The 10,534-nt window shown below is 47.7% G+C and overlaps 1 protein-coding gene across 1 annotated transcript; it reads left to right on the top strand.

Annotated features, from left to right (window-relative positions):
• Positions 1-312: 312 nt before the first annotated feature.
• On the top strand, positions 313-3,959 carry LOC129170540 (dTDP-D-glucose 4,6-dehydratase-like). The gene is made up of 12 exons (XM_054758321.1): positions 313-547; positions 631-697; positions 767-835; positions 1,202-1,292; positions 1,379-1,527; positions 1,602-1,700; positions 1,773-1,832; positions 2,038-2,081; positions 2,151-2,316; positions 2,404-2,459; positions 3,352-3,449; positions 3,602-3,959. Exons 1-12 carry the CDS (start codon positions 501-503, stop codon positions 3,676-3,678), a joined length of 1,023 nt encoding a protein of 340 aa, XP_054614296.1. The 5' UTR covers positions 313-500; the 3' UTR covers positions 3,679-3,959.
• Positions 3,960-10,534: the final 6,575 nt, after the last annotated feature.

Raw genomic sequence — 10,534 nt, 5'->3', positions numbered from 1 at the left:
CGGCAGTGACTTGACATTAAAGCAAAATGTATAAACATGAACGTGGCATTAACGGACTGGCAGGTAACCGCAAACCTTGCTGGCGGCATTAAAAATTTACTTTGAAACACAATGTCGGAAGCGACGTTGTTTCCTAGGTACATTAGCGAACTTTGTTTTGTTGCCTTGCCCAATAGGCAAAGAGGACAGCTTGAGCGATTTAAAATCCACCCAATCACGCAATCGGACGTCATCGCTACCCTTTTTCAGCCAATCGGAGCGACGAAGGCGGTCCTACTTTCATGACACTGTTCCGCCTTTTTTCAACGTGTCAACACTACCGTAAACAATTGGCTACTGTCGCACGGACCGTAACGTTTACTGTACAGAAGAACCAAAACTTAACAGCAACATCGGGACAGAACCAGGAAGTTGTAAGTAAAACCAACATATAACGTAATACAAACATTCTTATAAATGCAGAAGACAATGGTGTGAATGAACGGTGCCGCGGTGGACTGATGGACTTTAAGAGAACTGTTTTGGTGACTGGAGGATCAGGATTCATGTGAGTTCGCCTCATATAATCCTCAAAATGACAAACCAATGGGATTGCATAGCTACACGTTGTATGTTCTCCTGTCCCAACAGTGGCTCCCACCTTGTGTGCTCACTGGTCCAAAGACACCCTGATTGGAGAATTATTAACTTTGACAACGTAAGATTTCATAATAGAATAAAATGATCTTAAACTGCTTCAAGAGTTATGAATAGTGATTTCTTGCAGCTGGATTACTGCTGCAGCCGCAGGAGTCTGGAGAGCATTGAAAACAGAGCCAACTACACTTTCATCAAGGTAATGCCTTGCTTGAATCCAGGGGTGCCGCTGGGAATTCTGGGCCCTGGGCCTGCCACGGTAATCCATGAATCGAACGATAACATTTTTTTTTAAAAACATACGTTGGTAATCATCCAATCTGGATGTTTACTTTGTGGCCAATGCTCCCCAAAACGGGTAAAAACAGATTGTTTTTGATCATTTATTTGGAAAAAAAATATCTCAACCCAGATAGCAAAATTATATTTTGGTTTGTACCTATTTTTTTGGAATTGTCCTAACTTCCCCCCCTTTACGGCACCCCTGCTTGAATTGAATCTATTACTGGGCTTGGAAGGTGGGTTTTCTTCCTGTAACAATAATAATATCATATTTGTGTGACAGGGAGACGTGTGTAGCTCCCAGCAGGTGAACCACATCTTCAACACAGAAAACGTTGACGTCGTCTTTCACTTGGCTGCCAAAACGCACGTCGGTGAGCAGCAAGGAGCCTTGACCCCACACCCCTTTGGCAGCCACAACAATTCTGTGCAACCGTGTTGTTTCTCCCCGCCCCCCCAGACTCATCCTTCCGGAGCCCGTCCGACTTCCAGCACGTGAACTTCAACGGAACCAGAGTTGTGCTGGCTGCAGCCCATCACGCCCACCACCGGCCTCAGTGCTTCATCTACGCCAGCACGGATGAAGTGTACGGACCCGGTCTGGATGAGGTTTGGTGGATTTGAGGCTTTTGGGGGGGGGTCAGCTGAATATGGGGTGGATTCACTGGTTTGTGTTTTTGCAGGTGTTTGATGAGGACAGTCCAGTGAGGCCTTCAAACCCATATGCTGCCACAAAGGCGGCTGCTGAGTTCCTGGTCAGATCCTACTGGGACAAATATAAGGTACACAGAAGAGGTGGCCTTTATATGAAGTGTAAAAGCCTTTTCTTTATCCAGCTTGTTTGCTCCATTCAGTTTCCTGTCATCATCACCAGGAGCAACAACATCTACGGGCCACATCAATACATTGAGAAGGTGATTTGTGGGTGAACAGGGCGTTACAGTGTTCCCTCGCTCCATCGCGCTTCACCTGTCGCAGCCTTGTTGCTACGTTGGCTACTTTGCGGGTTTCACTTATTGCGGGCTATTTTGGGAAGCTATTCCCTGAGGGAACACTGTACTCACATCATGGGAGACATCCATTGTCTTGTATATCATGTGTTTTTTTTCCTACTTCCAGGTCATTCCCAGGTTCCTCACCCTTTTGCACATGAACAAGAAATGGTAGGCATTTTATTTTCAAAAGCCTCCTTTGCCTTGCAGTTTGTCGCACTCGTTTCCCGTCTGCCGCAGCACCATTCAGGGAACCCGACCAAAATCCCGCCACTTCCTGTTTGTTGGCGATGCGGTGAACGCCTTCCTGCTGCTTCTGGAGAAAGGAACGGTGGGAGAAGTTTACAACGTGGGGGCAGACAGTGAGATTGCCATCGTGCAACTGGCCAAGGAACTTGTAAAGATGGTGAGTTGACAAGAACGCCACGCAGCCGAGTGAATAAAACAGAACAGAATTACAATACATCCAGCTGTGTGTGTGTTTGTGTTTAAGGTAAAGAGCGTGCCAGATGCCGAGTTGAACGACTGGCTTGAGTTTGTGCCTGACAGGTGAGGGCGGATTTTAGCAACTCCCACTTGGCTGCGGCATATAGATTAGCCTAGGCCTTAAATACTTTAAGAATTCTTACTGTATTTAAGACCTAGGCTACCAGCACTTGTTAGTTCGCTGACGAAGCTCTTTGGATGAGGAGCGAAACGTCCGACACCTTCTTCACAGAAGTACAGATGACGTCTCAAGAAGCCTTTCCCTCGTTGGACGACAACTGTACGACTGAGAGCCTACACAGACGCATATAGATTATACTTTCACCAAAGTGCCTAACTGTTCCCCACGTATAATCGTGCGTGTGTGAATGTATAAACGAGAGGAATTAACTTAAGTATTGTGTAGAAAGACGCTTTATGAACGTAAGTACAATAACTTGTATTCATTTACAGCACCGCCTTGACACATCCAATATGGCGGCGACGTTGACTTACGGCTCAGCGCTCCATGCGGCGTCGATCTACGTCTACGGTGACGATAAGCCAACATAATATCTGAATATTTCAATGGACAGAACTCACCCAAGTCGACGTTCTCATATTTTGTTGTCTTATACGCCACAATGACTTGCAGAAGTAATTCCACTTCTCGTTAAGTCTAAAAGCGGGAAGACGAAGGACGTGTGTCTTTCTTCTTCGTGGTTCCGCCCGCGTGTTTGTTCACAGCGCCACACGTAGGTGTGCCTCGTGTATTACATCGTTACTCGGTGATTTGTGCAACTATTTACTAATCCGGCACAGTATGGACGCAACTTTTTTTTTCCCCAACCCGTCCAAAAAAAGAACATCTCAATCTAACGTTATGCGTTTGGAGTTAGGGTAGTTGTTTATTATTTACCCCTGACTTTAAAAGGACAATCACTAACGCATCAAGTTCCTGTCCAATTCTCTGCAGGCCGAAGGTGGACCTCCGCTACCCTATCACATGTGAGAAGCTGCAGCAGCTGGGTTGGAGAGCCAAAGTGTCTTGGTCTGATGGCATTAGACAAACTGGTACGACACGCGCGCGCGCACACACACACACACACACACACACACACACACACACACACACACACACACACACACACACACACACACACACAAAGGCTGAACACAGTCAGGTCACTAATACCCATCCGCCTGTCTGGTGTGTGTTATTTTAGTCCAATGGTATCAGGACCACCAGGACTTCTGGTCAGACGCAGCAGAGGGTCCCAAGAGCGTTTTCAAGCCAGCTTGACTTTCTACTAAGAACTTCATGTTTTCTCTTTCTGCCTGATCTCAGGCTTACGTTGCCTCTACTGTACACTGCCGTTAGGCCAAAAGGCAGGAGGGCAGAGCCTCACTTGACCAAAGCAGTGTGACGTAAACATAAATGCACTTTGACTCCTGCTCAGGTGATTGTGGTCTTTTCTCCAAACAGCGTACAAGTGATCTTCGCGCTTTGAATTTTGCGGCTTCACTATCACCGTTTTTCAAAAATATCGTAATGAATGAATCATGCCGTTTGGTGGTGGTGGTGGTGGTGGGGGTGGGGGTGGGGGTGGGGGAGGGGGCAAAAAAAAAAAAGACAAGAGACAAGGACAACAGCAGCAACAACAACAATTGTGACAACAAGAACAGAACAACAGAAACATACAGAACGACATCAGCAAATAAATGTCTGTGACAACTATAAAGACGAACAAGGACATAAGGACAAAGGACAAAACAATATCAACAACCACAATGACAACGCTGTCAATGACAATCACACATAGTAGTCATGAAATGATGAACTATGATAGTGATCACAATGACAATACTGCATTGAAACAGTCACACATAATAGTAGTCATGAAATGATTATCCATGATAGTGAACTGAATGATAATTACTGTAATGCACATCATTGTAAAAAAAAGAAAACTATAGTCATACTGCTGATATCACCGTCGCTGTAATAAAACCAACAACATATAATAACACCCTGGTTAACTCAGTGAGTAATGTGGGGAAGTACGTACAGTATGTACTGTGAGTGTGCATATGTACAGGTATCTCTGTATGTGGGGAAGACTTTATATATATATATATATATATATATATATATACACACACACAGTCAAACTTGTCTATAGCGGCCACTAGAGGGAGTCTGCAAAAGTGGCCGCTATAGACAGGTGGCCTCTATAGACAGGTTGGCGTCCAGTTTGAATGTTGACCAGTAGAGGAAAAAAAAGGGAAAAAAGGGAAAAAAATAATAATAATAATGTTGACCAGTAGATGGCACTGCAGACTGCTGATAAAAGTTGTACAGCACTACTAGGCTTGTTATTATCATGGTTCATGGTTTTAATCCTGAACATGCATGAGTCAAACAGTAGCACGTCACAATTTTGCATGTCCAAAAAGGAGTAGGAAGAAGCAAAGCTTATTTAATCCTACCCCTCATCAGTTTCACATCAGTTGCAATACATTTATTCACCTCTTGTTCTTCCAAGTGTACTTTGTAGGTCTACATGACAATGTAGTGCAATCATAGCCAAGGTTTTTACTTACTAAAAGAAAGCTAGAAGCTTAATAATAACTGATGACTGATAAAATACTTCAGTTAAGTACAACCGAACTCAGTTTTGCTCCCGCTGCCACATGCATGCTCGCATATGTTTCGCATATGTTTTTTTTTTATTGTAGCGTCGCTGGGACCATGTCCTGTTCCCAGCATACTTTGCGGTAATGTTTTGGTGCAAATGCTCCTAAAGTTACATGTTTGACCAAGAAATAGCAAGCTCAAAAGAAGACGGCTTTTTTATGTGGAACAACTGACAGTTTGTGTGGATCTTGTGAATGATTGTGACTGAGCTAGGACTCAGTAATTAAAGTCTACACACGACGGCTTCATTGATTGAAAAACAAAACTTTTTCGTGCATGAAGCTTCTACTTGAGTCGGTAATTTGGCCGCTATATGCAGGTCAGATATTGACCAAGGGAGACAAAATGGGTGGCTGCTGGCTGCGTTGGACAGGTGACTGCTATACACAGGGTCTATAACATGTAAATTTGCTGGGGGGGATTTTTCAGTGGCTGCTATAGGCAGTTGGCCCTTCTATAAAGGTGGCCGCTAAGACAGGTTTGACTGTATATATATATATATATATAAATAAAGGTGCAAGAATGTGTGGGCGTGTAATTGTCACTGAGAATGCATGAAAGGTAAGGGGCCACCTTCCACCTCCCAGAGAGCCCCGCCCCAAATAGCCAGAACGAGCCCCCGCGGTCAGAAGGCCACCAGGCCCACAGGGGCAGGCAGCACAAAGATCAGTGCCTCAAGAGCCAGCCCAGAGAGCCCTCCCCCCTGGGAAGACCAGCAAGGGGCCGAAGAGAGGTAATGCCAGCCAAGGACAGGGCGCCGGCGGGCCGGAAGACTGCCAACCCCTGAGACCAGCGAGAGATCACACTCCACAAAGGCAGACGAGTACCGGGGGCCACAAACCGGCAGGCCCAGAGACGCCTCCACAACCAGAAAGAAGCCCGCCCGTGCCGGAAGCGCCAATCCTCGCCCCCCGCCACCCCCATCCCGGGCCAACCCCCGCCCGACCCCCGACACAGGGCCGCCCCGCCCAGGGATGCAGGAGGCACACCCTCCACCCACCCGGCGGAGGCACGGGCGGCAGAGATGTATCACCCAGCACCCGACCCCACGGAGCAAACCCCTGTATGCCCCCCCCCCACAATTATGCTCCTTGGTAACCCAAGGAGCAGCGGAGCCGGGGTCCCAGACATACAATCCAGAACCCAGGCACGGAGAGCGCGGACCGCCGGGGAGCAGGAAGACACCAGGCCACACCCTCCCAACGGTAGGACGCCGCCAGCAAGGCAGACAGGGGAGCCAGCGAGGAGGAAAGCGGGAAACTGAGCAGGCGGGCGGGAAAACAGGCGAGCAGCCAGGCAAACCACCACACAGCGACAACCGACACCCGCGGGCCAGCAAATCCCCAAGAGGGAGCGGGAGCACCGCACCCCAAGCCGCAGGGAGGCCAAGCACCAGAGCCGAGAAGGCGAGACCAGCAGCAGACCAGCCGACGGACCCCACAAACCACCAGAAGCCAGACCAGCCACATGCCACCAGAGCCGACAGTGCACCACCCGCGCACCGGAGCCCCACCCCCGACAAGCCCGCAGACAGACCGGGGGAGGCGAGGACACAGACAGCGGCCCAGCAGAGCACAAAGCGCAACGGCGACAAACGCCCAAGCGGCCGGCAGAGCACAACCCCCCCAGCGAGCCCGGCCCCAGGGCACCCGCCCCCACCCCCACCCCGCCACCCAGGCCCACAGTACCCGCAAGCATGACCAAGCCCCAACCCACCAGCCGGCCCGGTGCCCCAGCAGCCGCCACAGCGCAGCAACCACCAGCCGCCGCGGCGGCACACGGGCCACCCGCAGCACCGGCACCGCTCCCCGGAGACCGCCGAACCCGCCCCAAGAGCGCAGAGGCGCCCGCAGCACGTGTCAGTCCAGGGGAAGCACTGCAAGCCGCCCCCCCCGGCGCAAGCCCCGGCATCAACAGGCCCCAGAGGGCCACCCCAGGGAAGGGCAGGCGAACCAGACATAGGCATCCCACAGGCCAGGCCACCCCGGGCGAGCCACCGCGACAGCCAGGCCCCCGGCCACACCGCCGACCCTGGCGGGCAGGCGCCGCGGTGCATGAGGCACCCCAATCCAGCCCGCCCCACCCGTGTATGTGATAAGGTATGATTGTGTCTATAATGCAATTAAAAAAATAATAAATAAAATAAAATAAAAGAGGACAGCTACGAAAAGCTGGTCTCTGTGTCCCTGCGGGGTGTATCTGTGTGCATGTATATGGGGTGTATGTGGATGATAGCTAATGATGCAATTAAAATTGGGGGACAGCTGCCGCTCGGAGGGTTCCTCACCTGACCAGCCCCCGCCCCAAACTCTAAGTGTCTACTCTGCGATTAAAATTGGGGGGCAACAGGTCAGTGGCACGGCAGGAGCAAAGGAGCCCCACAAGACAGCTCCCCTCCCCAACCACGCCCGACCATAGGCCACCCCCCAAAGTCCTATATATATGTGAGGTGGTGCAGTGGCACAGGAAGGACGGGGGCCCCATACCCCAACGCCGGCCAAACCGAGCGGGGGGGGGACCAAGGACACATGACCAACCGGCCACCCACCACAGCCCAGGCTCAGGTCAGCTTTTCAAGAGTCAGACCGCAGGCTAAGGGTACGTGTGTCATATGTAGTATTCACCACTGGTCACTAGGTGTCAGTAATGTTACATGAGACAATAGCTGCTGCAAGATAGTGATGGAAATTTTGGCTCATTTTAGAGAGTCCGTTCTTTTCGCTCAGTTCACTAAAAAGAGCCGGCTCCCAAGTGGCTCCTCGTATTTTTTTTGTGGTCTTAATTTGTGACCAAATTATGTGTATTGTGTACAATAAATTACCAGTGTAAAAAATAAAATATCAAATGTTTTATACACGATACAAATGGTCAAAATAGGTCAAATCTCTTCATGCAAATTTTTTTCTGAACGAATCGGCGCTAAGCGCACCACCACACACGACTCTGTTTCCAAATTTTCAGTAAGAGGAAGAGCTATTGGCTTTCCTAGAAATCACTCGATGACACCATCGTATAATTTGCATATGAGTTGTGGAATGCCATCGGGGGAAAAAGCATAACCTCGTAGGAAACCAAAAAAGTGGGTAAAAACACCTTAATTACGTTTAGAAGTATAAATAAACTTGATTCTCGGGGTGTTAATTTAAAATTGGCCATAATTTAATCAAAATAAAATTAAGCACCAAAAATGTGAGATCAAGTACACTTTTGGTGCCTCACTGTTTCCCAAGTATATTAGTGCGTGTGTGAATGTATAAACGAGAGGAATTAACTTAAATTTGTAGAAAGGCGTTTTATTAAAGTACAGCAAGTATACTTACTTGTATTCATTTACAGCCCATCCAATATGGCGGCAACGTCGACGTACGGCTCGGCATTCCATGCGGCGTCAATGGTACAGCGCCACATCATGGCACTCGCCGCTGCTCAGTGAGAACACAACATGCAGAATACGTGCTTTCAACCATACTGGAAAATTCCCCAACGATGCCAGAAAGTCTTTAGATTTACCGCCAGTCGCTTTTTAGAAAATATATCATCAAGGTGGGTGTGAATGTCGCCAGATCTCGCGACAAAATCGCCAAGTTGGCAACACTGCTAGCAAAACACCGGTGCTTATGGAGTGATAGCAGGTCCGACCAATCACACGCTAGCAAAAAAAAAACCCAAAACGTCTGTGCCAATCGATGAGCTTGTGGACGGTCTAATTGCAAAAAGGCTTCATTCGGCTAGAGTAGCAGTTTTCCGCTTGGTCCTCGTGCATGACTTTCCTTTAAATACAGCGTTTTCTCAAACAAAAACAGATGCAGGATAGTTTTGCAAATCCAAACCTTTAATTGTGGTAAAATCACAATGGATGCACAATATTGTTTTTTTCTTATTGTAGTGCTCCTCTTCGTGCACAACTGCTAAACTAATACATAAAGCAAATACTAACTAGCAGGCTGGTGGCGCCGTGTGTCCACGCTGAACTGTCTGGCCAGTCATTGGTAGTGACAACCGGCTTCATGCACTGAGACTTTGACATATTTTTGCAATCACCTCAGGAAATTAAAAAGGTGAGATAAAACCAAAAAGTATTTGCTGTCGCCACTTCACCCGCGTCTGCTTGTTGTAGCTATTTTTCTTCTTTCCAGACTGCCTTTTACAAACAACTTAAAGGGCCAGCATATTTGCAAACGTTTGGAATAGAAAAGCCTGCATTGGGAGACTTCTCCCTGAAATGTCACTGACGTGCTGTGGCCACGAGCAACAACAGTAACGCGGCAAACATGACAAATCCAATCACACGTCGTTTGCCCGTTTTCTGACTGGCCGGACGCTCAGCTGTGAGCGCTGTGCCTGAAAATATGCAGATCACAACAACATAGCAATAGAACCACAGTTAATTCTGTGTTATAGACTTAACATCCCCACTTGCTAATATAGACAATCACACAAAGGGTATTCATAGGAAGGAAAAGTGTCAAAACAAATGAACAACAACAAAAAAAAACTGACTTGGAGCGAATCTGGACAAGTGTTTATTTTTTTTGTACTGCATGTTAGTTTTTTCTTTTTTTACAAAATGGTTTTTGATTCTTACAATTTAATCCAAACCTTGGCATATTTGGTGGAATTGTCTCAAATTATTATTTATTATTTTTGGCCAATTGCAAATGGCTGCTAATGGTGAGTTATTATATTATCATGATTGGCATCTGAACCTGTTGCACCAACAGGTTGGTTGGATCTGATAAGAGTCCAATGAGACTTTCAAGGTAACGGGTTTCTCGCCATACGTCACACCAGCTGACCAGCTTTCGTATCGGAGTGCCGCTGCAGTTTGCGACGTGACGTGATGGGAGAAACCCCCTTACGCGGTTATTTAAAAAGCTCACACTACCCCAGAAAAATAGAAATTTCCACTCACACCAATGACATTCAACATTCATGTGCCAGTGTTTTTGTTCACTGTCTTTTGGTCAAGTCACTTGTTTTTAAACATTTGCACTAGGCTTATAAAAATAAATATTTCTCAAAAATGTTCTTGATAAATTACACAAACTAGCAGCGCGAAAGTAGACTCGAGAACTCTTGGTGCAAACGGCTGGGTCTTGCCATTGTGAACGACAACGCAAACCGGTACTCACGAAACAAGGTTTGCATCCTTTTGCACACACGGACGCACACGTACACTTCACTATAGGAGTCTTTTATGACTACAGACATTCACTCATACGTACCTCTCGAGAGGCGTTGAAGGAAACTGTGCTACAGAATTTGTCGGAGGTATTCTTTTTTGTGTGTGTGTGTAAAACTACGTAGGATTCGGAAGGCCTGCAGGCCGCAGCAGAGGGAGCGTAGCACCATTAAATCCTTCCTCGCTCAGGAGTCTGTTACGTTACCGCGGAAGCGTTGAATTGTCTGCCAGGGTGGTGCCACGTACAACCAGCAAATGCTGTCGCTTTTATTACCCTCT

The sequence above is a fragment of the Dunckerocampus dactyliophorus genome, chromosome 1, assembly GCF_027744805.1.
Source record: "Dunckerocampus dactyliophorus isolate RoL2022-P2 chromosome 1, RoL_Ddac_1.1, whole genome shotgun sequence".
NCBI classification, from domain to species: domain Eukaryota; kingdom Metazoa; phylum Chordata; class Actinopteri; order Syngnathiformes; family Syngnathidae; genus Dunckerocampus; species Dunckerocampus dactyliophorus.
Note: the sequence above shows the minus strand (reverse complement) of the source record. Positions and strands in the feature narration are given on the sequence as shown.

What these genes read in the sequence shown, in the direction of transcription:
- LOC129170540 (XM_054758321.1), top strand. Translation starts at nt 501, where the DNA reads ATGGACTTTAAGAGAACTGTTTTGGTGACTGGAGGATCAGGATTCAT. An exon ending in ACGGACCCGGTCTGGATGAG is followed by an intron (nt 1,528 to 1,601) that starts GTTTGGTGGATT and finishes GTGTTTTTGCAG; the next exon opens with GTGTTTGATGAGGACAGTCC. An exon ending in CTTGAGTTTGTGCCTGACAG is followed by an intron (nt 2,460 to 3,351) that starts GTGAGGGCGGAT and finishes AATTCTCTGCAG; the next exon opens with GCCGAAGGTGGACCTCCGCT.